Source organism: Haliotis cracherodii, unplaced genomic scaffold, assembly GCF_022045235.1.
Source record: "Haliotis cracherodii isolate W230 unplaced genomic scaffold, xgHalCrac1.p SCAF_12, whole genome shotgun sequence".
Taxonomy (NCBI): domain Eukaryota; kingdom Metazoa; phylum Mollusca; class Gastropoda; order Lepetellida; family Haliotidae; genus Haliotis; species Haliotis cracherodii.
Window position 1 is genome coordinate 44,147,164 of NW_027266267.1, and position 15,505 is coordinate 44,162,668.

The 15,505-nt window shown below is 45.7% G+C and overlaps 1 protein-coding gene across 1 annotated transcript in view; it reads left to right on the plus strand.

Annotated features, from left to right (window-relative positions):
- Positions 1–12,820, plus strand: part of LOC139458449 (dixin-like) — a 62,599-nt gene extending 49,779 nt beyond the window's left edge. The window contains exons 15-20 of the mRNA XM_071239887.1: positions 1,586–1,752; positions 2,017–2,029; positions 4,255–4,333; positions 6,470–6,578; positions 8,527–8,635; positions 9,076–12,820. Of these exons, the coding sequence (XP_071095988.1) occupies positions 1,586–1,752; positions 2,017–2,029; positions 4,255–4,333; positions 6,470–6,578; positions 8,527–8,635; positions 9,076–9,159 (561 nt within the window). The 3' untranslated portion in view covers positions 9,160–12,820. The remainder of the gene's footprint in view (positions 1–1,585; positions 1,753–2,016; positions 2,030–4,254; positions 4,334–6,469; positions 6,579–8,526; positions 8,636–9,075) is intronic.
- Positions 12,821–15,505: the final 2,685 nt, after the last annotated feature.

Genomic DNA, 15,505 nt, shown 5'->3' on the forward strand with positions numbered 1-15,505 from the left:
ATGTACGTTTATCAGTGTACATATTGAAAATGACCCGTGAAGATCCGGGGTAGAATAGTTCTTCAGCAACCCATGCTTGGTGACTATGCTTGTAAAAGGCGACTATGCTTGTCTTAAGAGGCGACTAAAGGGATCGGGTGGTCAGGCTCGCTGACTTGGTTGATGCATGTCATCGATCTCAATTGCGTGGATCGATGCTCATGTTGTCAATCACTGGATTGTCTGGTCCAGACTCCATTACTTACAGACCGCCGTCATATAGCTGGAATATTGCTGAGAATGCGCAAAACAACAAACCAACCAATCAACATATTGAAAATACATGGTGATGTCTAACTATTATGGGGGCACGGGTGGCCCAGTCGTCTAAGGCACCGCGATTCGGAGTGCAGAGTTGTGTCCCTCGGGCAAGCCAGAAACCTATGATTGTGGGTTCGAATCCCGGTTCACCCCGATTATGTTTCAAGGTTTGTCAGCACCATACCCGTGCTCGTGGGTTTCACAGAAGAGGTAAACTTCTGAGACTTCGGGCTTTCCTCCCACATTAAGCTGACATGCTGTGATATGACTGGACTAATGTTAAAAGCTTCGTTAAACCCAACTCACTCACTCTGACTGTCATGGACAGAATGTAAGGAGTGGTTATGTCCTTGACCTTTAAGTCCTGGAGAGAACATGTTCCCTGAAGTTCCAGGTCAGAATTGGTCTTCAGCAACTCATGGTAGTCGCAGGAGACGACTGACAGAATCGGCTGGTCAGGCTCGCTGACTTGGTTGATACATGTCATCATATCCCAATTGCATAGACTGATGCTCATGATGTCAATCACTGGATTGTCTGGTCCAGACTTGATTACCTGTGGACAGCTGTCAGATAGCTGGAATATTGCTGAGTGCTGCTTTAAATGACAAACAAACCAAAAACTTAAGAATCATCATCTGATTGTAGAGGCACGGGTGGCCCAGTCGTCTAAGGCGTCGCGATCCGCTGTGCAGAGTTGCGCCCCTTGGGCACGCCAGAAACCTATGATTGTGGGTTTGAATCCCGGTTCGCCCCGATTATGTTTCTAGGTTTGTCAGCACCATACCCGTGCTCGTGGGTTTCACCGAAGTGGTAAACGTCTGAGACCTGCATCACTTTAGGCTTTCCTCCCACATTAAGCTGACATGCTGCGATATAACTGGAATACTCTCAAAAGCGGCGTTAAACCCAACTCACTCACTCACTCTGATTGTATGTTGTCATACCCTCCATACAGAAAAAAAACTGTAAAAAAACTTCGACTCACTCACGCTCTGACCAGATTCAGTATGAGATCGTGGTTGACATCACAGTTTTGAATATGACAAAGTACAAATGTATTAACAAGTACTAATAAGTTAGATTTGTTATTAATAAACTAAGACAGTGTTGCATGATTGTTAGGTGTTAGTCCAAGCATAATGATGTTTTTGAAATTTCTGTAATTGTTATAAAGAATTATAAAAGGATACATTTCAGTGTAACATTGCTTATGTCTTGAGGTAAGATCGGTGCAGCGTGGTGGTTCTAATCACAAGGATTGGAAGATGTGTTCTCCTTCCAGAGTGGCCCGGACGAGCTGCAGGCTGTGAGGGAGTCGCTGCAGAACCTGAGGCTGCAGTACCAGCCCACCGACCCCCAGTACAAGTCCGTGGACAGTCTGGAGCACAGCATCGCCTCCCTCCTGGAACACCTGTACTCTTTCAGCAACTGTGCTACGCCCGTCAACAGGTCTAGTGTCAATGTGAGTGTGTTTGAGGCTGTTGGTACAATCCCAACCCCTACTCTGACCCCCACCCCCTCCCACGTCTGTCGACAGGTCCAGTGTCCATGTGAGTGTGTTGGAGGCAGTCGGTACAACCCCCACCCCTACTCTGACCCCCACCCCCTCCCACGTCTGTCGACAGGTCCAGTGTCCATGTGAGTGTGTTGGAGGCAGTCGGTACAACCCCCACCCCTACTCTGACCCCCACCCCTTCCCACGCCCATCAACAGGTCCAGTGTCAATGTGAGTGTGTTGGAGGCAGTCGTTATACCCACCCTACACTGACCCCCACCCCCTCCCACGTCTGTCGACAGGTCCAGTGTCAATGTGAGTGTGTTGGAGGCAGTCGTTATACCCACCCTACTCTGACCCCCACCCCTTCCCACGCCCATCAACAGGTCCAGTGTCAATGTGAGTGTGTTGGAGGCAGTCGTTATACCCACCCTACTCTGACCCCCACCCCTTCCCACACCCATCAACAGGTCCAGTGTCAGTGTGAGTGTGTTGGAGGCAGTCGGTACAACCCACCCTACTCTGACCCCCACCCCCTCCCACGTCTGTCGACAGGTCCAGTGTCAATGTGAGTGTGTTGGAGGCAGTCGTTATACCCACCCTACTCTGACCCCCACCCCTTCCCACGCCCATCAACAGGTCCAGTGTCAATGTGAGTGTGTTGGAGGCAGTCGTTATACCCACCCTACACTGACCCCCACCCCCTCCCACGCCCATCAACAGGTCCAGTGTCAATGTGAGTGTGTTGGAGGCAGTCGTTATACCCACCCTACACTGACCCCCACCCCCTCCCACGTCTGTCGACAGGTCCAGTGTCAATGTGAGTGTGTTGGAGGCAGTCGTTATACCCACCCTACTCTGACCCCCACCCCTTCCCACGCCCATCAACAGGTCCAGTGTCAATGTGAGTGTGTTGGAGGCAGTCGTTATACCCACCCTACTCTGACCCCCACCCCTTCCCACACCCATCAACAGGTCCAGTGTCAGTGTGAGTGTGTTGGAGGCAGTCGGTACAACCCACCCTACTCTGACCCCCACCCCCTCCCACGTCTGTCGACAGGTCCAGTGTCAATGTGAGTGTGTTGGAGGCAGTCGTTATACCCACCCTACTCTGACCCCCACCCCTTCCCACACCCATCAACAGGTCCAGTGTCAATGTGAGTGTGTTGGAGGCAGTCGTTATACCCACCCTACACTGACCCCCACCCCTTCCCACGCCTTCAACAGGTCCTCTGTCATAGTGTATTTGCTGGATACAACCACCCCCCCACCCCTACCCCTACCCCTGCCCCCACCCCTACCCCTACCCCTACCCCTACTCTGCCCCCACCCCTACCCCTACCCCTACCCCTACTCTACCCCTGCCCCCACCCCTACCCCTACCCCTACTCTACCCCTGCCCCCACCCCTACCCCTACCCCTACCCCTACTCTACCCCTGCCCATACCCCTACCCCTACCCCTACCCCTACCCCTACCCCTACTCTACCCCTGCCCCTACCCCTGCCCCTACCCCTACTCTACCCCTGCCCCTACCCCTACCCCTACCCCTACTCTACCCATACCCCTACCCCTACTCTACCCCTACCCCTACTCTACCCCTACCCCTACTCTACCCCTACCCCTACTCTACCCCTACCCCTACCCCTACCCCTACCCCTACCCCTGCCCCTACCCCTACCCCTACCCCTACCCCTACCCCTACTCTACCCCTGCCCCTACCCCTACCCCTACCCCTACTCTACCCCTGCCCCTACCCCTACCCCTACCCCTACTCTACCCCTACCCCTACCCCTACCCCTACCCCTACTCTACCCCTACCCCTACCCCTACTCTACCCCTACCCCTACCCCTACCCCTGCCCCTACTCTACCCCTACCCCTACCCCTACCCCTACCCCTACTCTGCCCCTACCCCTACTCTACCCCTACCCCTACCCCTACCCCTACTCTACCCCTACCCCTACCCCTACTCTACCCCTGCCCCTACCCCTACCCCTACCCCTACTCTACCCCTACCCCTACCCCTACCCCTACTCTACCCCTACCCCTACCCCTTCTCTACCCCTACTCTACCCCTACCCCTGCCCCTACCCCTACCCCTACTCTACCCCTACCCCTACCCCTACTCTACCCCTACCCCTACCCCTACTCTACCCCTACCCCTACCCCTACTCTACCCCTACCCCTGCCCCTACCCCTACTCTACCCCTACCCCTACCCCTACTCTACCCCTACCCCTACCCCTACTCTACCCCTACCCCTACCCCTACCCCTACTCTACCCCTACCCCTGCCCCTACCCCTACCCCTACCCCTACCCCTACTCTACCCCTACCACCCACACCCACACCCACACCCACACCTTCCCACACCCATCAGTTGGCCCGGTGTCAGTGTGAGTGTATGCTGGAGGCAGTCTAACTCGGAGGTTCAGTCATGCGTGTTGTGTTTTTCAGTCCGTGGAGTCTTCACCAAAGAGAATGAACTACGACAAGGCCAGTGACGTGAGGAGATCGTCCAACAGTTCCGCCACAGGTAACAAGTCTGCAGGTGCAGTACCGGTCCCTTTCTCAGTCATCTTAGCACATGGCAATACAGGAGGGGACTCCAGGTTAGAATCCCCCCCCCAGCAACCTGTGCTTGTCATCTTAGCACATGGCAATACAGGAGGGGACTCCAGGTTAGAATCGATCCCCCGCAACCTGTGCTTGTCATCTTAGCACATGGCACAACCCAGGTTAGAATCGACCCCTAGCAACCTGCGCTTGTCATCTTAGTACATGGCACAACCCAGGTTAGAATCGACCCCTAGCAACCTGTGCTTGTCATCTTAGCACATGGCACAACCCAGGTTAGAATCGACCCCTAGCAACCTGCGCTTGTCATCTTAGCACATGGCACAACCCAGGTTAGAATCGACCCCTAGCAACCTGCGCTTGTCATCTTAGCACATGGCACAACCCAGGTTAGAATCGATCCCCCGCAACCTGTGCTTGTCATCTTAGTTCACATCTTCCCGAGGCAAGAGAGTTTACTGACTTTAAAAGTCCAGTTTCCACCCTTGCCGAACTTGGCTGGAATTCCTGGGCTAGATCACAGCGCCACCAGTGGTTATTACCAGTTATGTCCATTCTAAGCCTTTCCTATGGACCAATCAGATTCCATCACTTGCATTTTTTTCAAACAAAACGTTGGCACCCAGTCAACGATCTGATTGATAATCAAGATCTATAATGTGATAAAACGAGTCTTACATTGCGATGTGCATCAAATCAAGTGAGCACCTTGATTAAAATCATGGAAAGGTTTGGAAAATATCTGTTGACGAGTTGGCGGTGCACATGCTTTGTAAATCCTGCAATTAACCGACAGTTTATGAACCAGATTTCGATTTCGTTGATTGGACTGTGCATAAACTCGTTAGTCCAGTCAAAATGTAACTCCATAATACCAGCCTAGTTCGGTAAGGGTGGAAACTTGACTTTTATAGTCAGTTAACCTCCCTTGCCTCAGGAAGATGCTTACTACATGGCACAACCCATGGTGACTCCAGGTTGGATTGATCCCCCCCATAGGCGATTATTGAATCAGTGGTCAGACTCGGAGATATGGTTGATTGCGTGTCATCGTACCCTGATGGCATGTTCATTATGATATCAATCACTGGATTATTTACATTCCACCCCCACATAAGTGAAATATTGCTGACTGCGGTGTTATATGCTAGGTTTGTCTTACTCTTACGCTTTTAATGAACACCATTAATTTGGCACTTATCTACTTCCTCGTCATTCATGTAGCCCTGCAATAGATTAGGTCCCTGATTTCTTTTGAATAGGACCCATGAAGATTCTGGGGTAGAATAGGTCTTCAGCAACCCATACATGCCGTAAAAGGCGACTATGCTTGTCGTAAAAGGCGACTAATGTGATCGGGTGGTCAGGCTCTTTGACCTGGTTGATACATGTCATCGATCCCAATTGCGTGGATCGATGCACATGATGTCAATCACTGGATTGTCTGGTCCAGACTCGATTATTTACTGCTGTCATATTGCTGGAATATTGCTAAGTGCGGTGTTAAACAACAAACAAACAAAACAAATCTTTTGAATAGATATTGATCCATAATGATTCGTCTTGGAAATGTGTCAATGTTATATGGGGTAGGTGGGGTAGCCTAGTAGTTTAAGCGTTCGCTAGTAACACCGAAAAATCGGGTTCGATCCCCCACATGGGTACAATGTGCGAAGCCAGTTTCTGCTGTCCCCTGCCGTGATATTGCTGGAATATTGCTAAAAGCAGCGTAAAACCATACTCACTCACTCACTCATTATTATATGGATATAGTGTTTCACGAACCATGACTTGCTCATCATCGCTTGCATCTGTGTGACCTCCATCTGAGTCTGCCTCCATGGTCTAGTGGATAGAGCACGTGCCTGGAGAGCAGAAGGTGGATGGTTCGCCCCAATTATGTTTCTAGGTTTGTCAGCATCATACCCGTGCTCGTGGGTTTCCCCGAAGTTGTAAACGTCTGAGACCTGCATCACTTTGGGCTTTCCTCCCACATTAAGCTGACACGCCGTGATATAACTGGAATACTGTAAAAGCGGTGTTAAACCCAACTCACTCACGTAAGATTTGTATATAAAAGGTGTGTATGTTGCAGGGATCACAGTGAACCAGCTGGACGGCCTGCTCGGGGGACAGGCGTGTACTAAAGTGCTGTACTTCACGGACAAGATGGTCACTCCCTTCATGTGCACCATATACAAGAGGTGGGTGTGGTCCTCGTCCTACTGAAGACGGTCGGTCCTAGATGCAGTATCGGGACTACTGTGGAATTAAGTATCGGGGAACAATAAACAAAAATATTTCATAAATGTTTTTGAAGATAGGAAGCATTATATTGACTATATTTTATTCTTTTTGAACAATACCACGATTTTAATCGTAGAATAATTGTTACTTTTAATTGATGGCTTATGGTAGAGCCTGGAGAGCGAAAGGTCCGGAGTTCGATCCCCAGCCGCGTCATACCAAAAGACGTTAAAAGATGGTACTTGTTGTTACCCTGTCTGGCTCTCGGCGTTAAGGGGCTCAAACAAGGACTGGTTGGCTCGGAGTCAGTATACTGTGTCTGAGTGGGGTATTCATGTTTAACTGCGGCATGGTATCTCAGTGGGCTAGCACTATAAATTGGCAGCTGATAAATTGGCAAAAGCTGCGTTAGAATATGATGAATCAGAACAAGATGAAACAATTTTACCTTCTCCTGCAGAGTTAGGCACCGTCAGTATGACCCATGCTAAAACAAAATGGCAGCAGAGATGGGCATCATCCTTCAAAGGAGGTCGTCTCTTTGGCATCGATCCTTTTATCACTAAAATATACATATCTAGAAATAATCGGAGAGAGGAGGTCCTCTTAACCAGACTTTGTCTTGGGCGTTGTGGTCTTGGTGCTTATCTAAATGTTATTAATAAAGACATTTCTGCACATTGTACAGTGTGTAATCAGCTTGATATTATAGCTCATCTTTTATTGCATTGCCAAAAGTATGTTAATCAGCGTAAGGCAATGGTGGAGTCTCTAACAGTTCTCAATATTGACTTCTCATTGTCTGGTATTTTATGTATTAGGAATATTGTTCACAATGATGTTTAGAATGTCATTCTCGCTTATATTAAAGCTTGTGGCGGTTTGGATACTTTATGCAATATCTAGGTACTTAGCAAACCTTTATTATGGACAAGGTGTAAATGGGCCTAGTTGCCCAAACACCTATTAAACAATTTACTTATCATTCATCAAAGCTGCTGTTTGATAATAAAGAGATAGGTGTTGTCAGTTGTGCTCACATTCAAATGCAACTTTCAGACTAGGGGAGATAACTCTAAAGGACTTCAAAGAGCTGTTTGATAATAAAGAGATAGGAGTTGTCAGTTGTGCTCACATTCAAATGCAACTTTCAGACTAGGGGAGATAACTCTAAAGGACTTCAAAGAGCTGTTTGATAATAAAGAGATAGGTGTTGTCAGTTGTGCTCATATTCAAATGCAACTTTCAGACTAGGGGAGATAACTCTAAAGGACTTCAAGCAGCTGTTTGATAATAAAGAGATAGGAGTTGTCAGTTGTGCTCACATTCAAATGCAACTTTCAGACTAGGGGAGATAACTCTAAAGGACTTCAAGCAGCTGTTTGATAATAAAGAGATAGGAGGTGTCAGTTGTGCTCATATTCAAATGCAACTTTCAGACTAGGGGAGATAATTCTAAAGGACTTCAAAGAGCTGTTGATAATAAAGAGATAGGAGTTGTCAGTTGTGCTCACATTCAAATGCAACTTTCAGACTAGGGGAGATAACTCTAAAGGACTTCAAGCAGCTGTTTGATAATAAAGAGATAGGTGTTGTCAGTTGTGCTCATATTCAAATGCAACAGACTAGGGGAGATAACTCTAAAGGACTTCAAAGAGCTGTTTGATAATAAAGAGATAGGAGTTGTCAGTTGTGCTCACATTCAAATGCAACTTTCAGACTAGGGGAGATAACTCTAAAGGACTTCAAAGAGCTGTTTGATAATAAAGAGATAGGAGTTGTCAGTTGTGCTCACATTCAAATGCAACAGACTAGGGGAGATAATTCTAAAGGACTTCAAAGAGCTGTTTGATAATAAAGAGATAGGTGTTGTCAGTTGTGCTCATATTCAAATGCAACTTTCAGACTAGGGGAGATAACTCTAAAGGACTTCAAGGAGCTGTTTGAGAAGCCGAACCAGTTCCGGTATCACTTCAAGGCCCTGGATCCAGAATATGGCACTGTCAAAGAAGAGGTAACTCACGTTATTACTCATAGTTGGAAAGTCGTGAACAGTCTTTTAAGTCTTCATAGCAGTATTTGCCAGTTTTGAAATAATTAAAGACAAAAGTCTTAGTTCATGATTGATAAGATTCATTTAATAAGCGGGGGGCATGGGTGGCCCAGTTGTCTAAGGCGCCGCGATTCGCTGTGCAGAGTTGCGTCCCTTGGGCATGCCAGAAACCTATGATTGTAGGTTCGAATCCCTGTTCGCCCCGATTATGTTTCAAGGTTTGTCAGCACCATACCCGTGCTCGTGGGTTTCACTGAAGTGGTAAACGTCTGAGACCTGCATCACTTGGGGCTTTCCTCCAACATTAAGCTGACATGCCGTGATGTAACTGGAATGCTGTTAAAAGCGGCATTAAACCCAACTCACTCACTCATTTAATAAGCGATTGATTTGCGTTTCAGATCTCCAATGATGATACTATTATCCCTGGCTGGGAGGGGAAGATTGTAGCCTGGATTGAAGAGGAACAGAGTACAGCCTGTTGAAGACAGTCATCAGGAAAATAGTATTTATTTCATATTGGAGTTTCCTGGAGACTGATTGCAGGAAGTAACTCTGGCAAGTAGTGCTATGTGCTGTGTCGCCTCAGGAGATGAGTTGTCAAGGAGATAGTATTTACTCATTCTGTTGGATTTTCCTTGTGACTAATTTAAGGAATGGAATGGACAACCCTACAACTTAAAACAGAAGTGATATTGGAAGACTGTCTCATATGTTGTTGAGATAATAGTATGTGTAAACAGATGACTGAATTCTGGACATTACTGAGGATTTTAACGAAGGAACTGGGAGGACATTGTTTTATCTGTGTGACTTATTTACAAGTGATAAAACTGCTCATAGGAAACAATGTGATTGTTTTTAGAACAGGAAATAATGAGGCTGAAATGTTCATCCTAATGAGGAGACACTGAACATTGAGAATATTCCAGTTAGAAGTTGTTAGGAAAGCAGTCTTGGCAGATTTAAACCAACAAATTACCCAACATTCCTTTGACGCATTCTGACCGGATAGGTTGGATATTTCAGGGCTACAGCACACAACATTCCTACTCCTAAGATTGAACGCATCCTTTTACCAAAGCAGAGACCATATACCGACATGGTCTCCGACCAAACTCAGATACCAAACCCAGACCTGTAGTTTCTGATGGTTGCTGTGTGTGTGAGCTACTCTGGTAATCCTCGCTTAATGATAGTGCAAGCTGAAAGTATGACTGCATGGTACAGCAGAACGGCCTGCATCATTTTATTAAAACAAGTTTTCTGACAGGGTTAGCCGTAGGTTAAATTGTCATGAAGACGAGCTGACGCTGATTTCGAAGTAAACAGGCTCATGTTGATGTGTTTGTAGGAAGGTGCTTCAATAATGCTTTCTTTTCTTCCATGTGTTTCCAAGGTGTGGCCACTACAGGAATGTTTCTTTTAACGATATGACATTTTTTTAAATGATTATGATTGTATAAGATGACATGGAAAACTTAATGGAGTAGTTTTCAAAATGTTTTCTGCATGATGTTTCAAATGTTTGATGGTTGACAACGTATCTGAGTGGCGTACTTATGTCGGGAATCAACTGGTGACACGGCTTCAGAAAATTGTTTGGTTTGAAGACTCGAGTAGGGGTTGGTGATAGATGTTAGACAGCACTGGGCGTGTTATGCCAGCTGTGTTGAAAGGCCATTGTGTCAAGCCGGCTGTCATGAAAGCCTTGGTGTCACACGATGTGTCAAACATTGTGTCAAGCCGGCTGTCATGAAAGGCTGGTTGTCACACGATGTGTCAAACATTGTGTCAAGCCGGCTGTCATGAAAGCATTGGTGTCACATGATGTGTCAAACATTGTGTCAAGCTGGCTGTCATGAAAGCCTTGGTGTCACACGATGTGTCAAACATTGTGTCAAGCCGTCATATAGCTGGAATATTGCTGAGTGCGGCGTTAAACAGCAAACCAACCAACCATAAACAGTTGTATGTTACAGAACTGCTTCCATTGAGAACTGCTGATGCTGCATAAAACAGTACAATAATCACTCTCTCTCTCCAGTGAGAACTAGAAACATTTACGGAGACCATCTCGGCAACCTTTCATACCCATTTCTCAAAACACCTTCAGGGGGCACGGGTGGCCCAGTCATCTAAGGCGCCACGATTCGCTGTGCAGAGTTGCGTCCCCAAGGGACTCCAGAAACCTATGATTGTGGGTTAGAATACCCGGTTCGCCCCGATTATGTTTCTAGGTTTGTCAGCACCATACCCGTGCTCGTGGGTTTCACCGAAGTGGTAAACGTCTGAGACCTGCATCACTTCGGGCTTTCCTCCCACATTAAGCTGACATGCCGTGATATAACTGGAATACTGTTAAAAGCGGCGTTAAAACCCAACTCACTCACTCAAGACACCTTCAACAAGTAATGATTTTCTGAACCTGTTTTCCCAGTACTACCTTTCAAGACTATTCACAATCTCTATGACAATGTTTCATTACAAATATCCAGTGAGTTTGGACCACGTCTACTGAAGTTATCCTATGCTAACTTGTGGACAATTCTCACATCATCACCATCACTCTGGCCTGACTGTGTCATCATGGCCTGAGATCGAACCTCCCACTGCCTCTAATGCCAAATATCCATCGTTTTAAAAATGCCCATGTTGCTGTCGTCACCATCACCCCAGCTGCGCTGATTTCCCTGTATCCTGTACGCAGCCATCAGTTGTCATGGGAACCAAAGGGCACCTGCTACACCCAGTGACAGCCCCATTTACAATATATACGTGGTTCTCATAACTGGCGGACCTATTTTGTCCAGATATGAACTAATCCTGTTTGACACTGTTTCAAGTGTTTTCTTAAAGGCTTTGAGGCCGGATTATTTATGTTTCACAGAAACTGAACTTTAATTTTATGAGAGTGAAAAAAAAAATGTTGTTTGATTTTTGTTTGTATAATTGTTAAAACTTTATTTTGAATTGACAAAGAACATCTTTAAAACAAGATATGAAATTTTTCTGGCCTTAAATGATATCTTTGCTTGACATGTAGGCCATATTTCATATTTACAGGTGTTTTCAGGTATTATCAGTTTTCTGCCAAATGTGAGAAAGTAGAAACATTACATGGTGGAGGGGGCACGGGTGGCCCAGTCGTCTAAGGCGCCGCGATTCGCTGTGCAGAGTTGCGTCCCTTGGGCATGCCAGAAACCTATGATTGTGGGTTAGAATCCCGGTTCGCCCCGATTATGTTTCTAGGTTTGTCAGCACCATACCCGTGCTCCTGGGTTTCACCGAAGTGGTAAACGTCTGAGACCTGCATCACTTCGGGCTTTCCTTCCACACACCGCGATATAACTGGAATACTGTTAAAAGCGGCATTAAACCCAACTCACTCACTCACATGGTGGAAACATTAAGCCACACCAAGATGAATATGTCTTTATTTCCTGTTATGATTTTCATTATCTTCAGTACATGTTAAGTATAAACCATAAGATTGTGACTTTCTAGGATTTGAAAGTGATGGTGGTGTTCCCCTGTATCCTAGTACCGGGTGCTGTTCCACTATGCGATCTTAATGCTACGACTACCGTAGGCCTAGGTTCAAATATGGGAGTTACGATCACCTTAGAGCTAAGATGGGTCTGTAGAACGGGACCCGGGCTCTGAGAGGTCGAGTGTTTGTGTCATGTCAGTGCCGAGACCCGACACTATATGTGCAATAATTGAAGAAGTTGACTGATATTTTGTTTAATTCGAAGGCTTATTGAAATCAAACTGACTTTTGTCAAAATATTCATCTTTTTAGGGGGTGTTTTCGTCTGTTTCTCCATGATAAGTATGGAGAATACAGCTCATTTGATTCAAATATTTGAGAAGGGAGGTAACCCTTGTGAACATTTCATTTTGTATTTTCGTCAGTTTTCTCCGTGATCAAAATGGAAGACACAGTTCATGTGAATTCATGAAAGGGAGATAACCCTTGCAATCATTCTCATCCCAGGTTTCTCGTCTTGCATCTGTGCTGATCATTCCTTTACTCTATTTCTAAAACAAATGCTGAATATTTTTTCTCTGATGATACGAGAGAAACATTCTACCACAACTCATGTGCTGAGAAGTTGATGTGAGTGTGGATGTGGATCTGGACTGTGCAACAGTTAATGCTGTTCTGCAGCTGTTAATGCTGTTCTGCAGCTGTTAACTTTTGTGCAACTGTTAACTGTGTGCAACTCAACTTTGTGCAACTGTTAACATTGTGCAACTGTTAACTTTTGTGCAACTGTTAACTTTTGGGCAACTGTTAACTTTGTGCAACTGTTAACTTTGTGCAACTGTTAACTTTTGCAACTGTTAATATTGTGCAACTGTTAACTTTGTGAAACTCAACTTTGTGCAACTGTTAACTTTGTGCAACTGTTAACATTGTGCAACTCCTAACTTGTGTGCAACTGTTAACTTTTGTGCAACTGTTAACTATGTGCAACTCAACTTTGTGCAACTGTTAACATTGTGCAACTGTTAACTTTGTGCAGCTGTTAACTTCTTATCTAAGCCACAATCATCACAAAGTACCCATTCCACAAAGATATCCCAGAGCAACGACTGCCGGAACTCTATCCCTTACAGTCAATACATCACACTCTGGGCTCTTACGTCTATTTATTCATCACTCACATGACAACTAATTAATCCTCACAAGGGAATAAACATTATCTTTATGGTGTGTCCGATTTGTCCCTGTGCTAGGATTGCATTGTTGAATGGAGCTAAGTATGATTAATGTGTATTTAAAAAAACATTCTCAATATTCCTTCACTCGTACCGGTATCTGACACCATTATACCATGTGTTTGTGCCTTCATAGTCCATGACATGCTCTCAACCCCTCACTGCAGTGGTGTGTCTGTGCCGAGACTCGAACCCACACACACCTCTGTCTTTGAAAGGGTTGAGTTACACTAAGTGTTGTCTCAGTGGTAGAGTATCAGTATTAGGATGTCGATAGTGCAAGTCTGTGAGGAGTTACCTCCCTTGGGCTGCTGGCAATTTTGAATATATGCTCAGTGATTGTAATAGTCTATAGCAGTAATTGGTAGCTTTTTCACTTGACATTTGTACTTTGGTTTTGAAATGCGGTGTTTCTTGTCTTTCAAATGCAGCGATGTCGATAGTGATGCTTTTGCCACAGTTTTGTCGCCTAGCTTCGGCAGAAGTCAACCCAACCTCCAAGTCAACCCAACCACCCACTTCCTGTCCACCAATCACTTCTAGATCTAAGCTTGAAACTACTGCTCCACCAGCAGATTAAACCAACAGACAAAGTGAAGGGGTCGACAATTGGAAACTTGATCTAATTTTGACTTGTTTCGAGGACTGTGTAACCTATAACTAAGGAATAATCATTAAAATCATCTGAATATCCACTAAACCCACATTCATCATTGTAAAGATCGAAGTATTCCTTGGTTTTTGCTAAAAACATACAAAAATAGCATCCACTAGTCATCGCACTAGTCATCGCGCAACGCATACGTGTCTGAGCCCTTCCCAGGGGCGGTTGGGTAGCCTAGTTGTTAAAGCGTTCGCTCTTCACGCCAAAGACCCGGGTTCGATTCGATTACCGACATGGGTACAATGTGTGAAGCCCATTTCTGGTGTCCCCCGCCGTGATATTGCTGGAATATTGCTAAAAGCGGCGTAAACACATACTCACTCTCTCACTCACTCACTCATTCACCGAGTCCTCCCCACATCCTCACTGCTGGTTCAAGCTCAGTACTCCCCTAGGAATTCAGGCTTGTCGGGCTAATATCTGAGGATTAAACATCTGAAGTTTTGTGTGATCAGTAACTTTCTTTTCAATATAAACAGAACAAGATCAGATGACTTGTTTTTTTCCAATGGGTAAAACAAATACTATCATTTTACAGTTATGACACTGTTAACACCTCAGCAGGGCTATCAGCTAAAAATAGATTCAGCTGTGGTGGTTGAGAGATGAAGATAAGACTTTCGAAGTGCATTGACAGTGACAGGCTATTGGGTATAGCATCATTGCAGCACGACAATCACCACATTTTCGTTCAGGCAAGATGGTGGCCTTGCTGAGAGCATGGGGAGACTCATCTTATGAAGTCAGTTAACTCTCTTGCCTCGGGAAGATGGGGGAGACTGACTGCACATCACATGAAGCAGAGCAAGTGATGAGGAGGGGTGGATGTGGCATCATGACATTTCAGGATCTTTAAAAAAAATGAAAAAAAAAATGTTCAAACTATTTCTCCCCCCCCCCAAAAAAGAACATGGCATGCCTGATCTTGATCCTACGCTCATCGGGGGCACGGGTGGCCCACTCGTCTAAGGTGCCGCGATTCTCTCAGCACAGTAGCATCCCTTGGGCACGCTAGAAACCTATGATTGTGGGTTTAAATCCCAATTCACTCTGATAATGTTTCTAGGTTTGTCAGCACCATACCCGTGCTCGTGGGTTTCGCCGAAGTGGTAAACGTCAGAGACCTGCATCACTTTGGGCTTTCCTCCCATTTTAAGCTGATATAACTAGAATAATGTTAAAAGCGGCGTTAAACCCAACTCACTCACTCACTACTACAATCATGTACCAGATTTGTCCTAGGAATGGAATAACACTTTTATACAATCTTCATGATATATATACAATGGGCAATGAGCCAGCTGTTTTCTATTAGTGTAACAACCTGTTATGGAATACCGCTTATATACAATCTATATATATATGAAATGAGTCAGCTATTTTGAATCAGTGTATTAATTCCCGTGTCGCACCGATTCTCTCCCAGTACTCTTTGACCA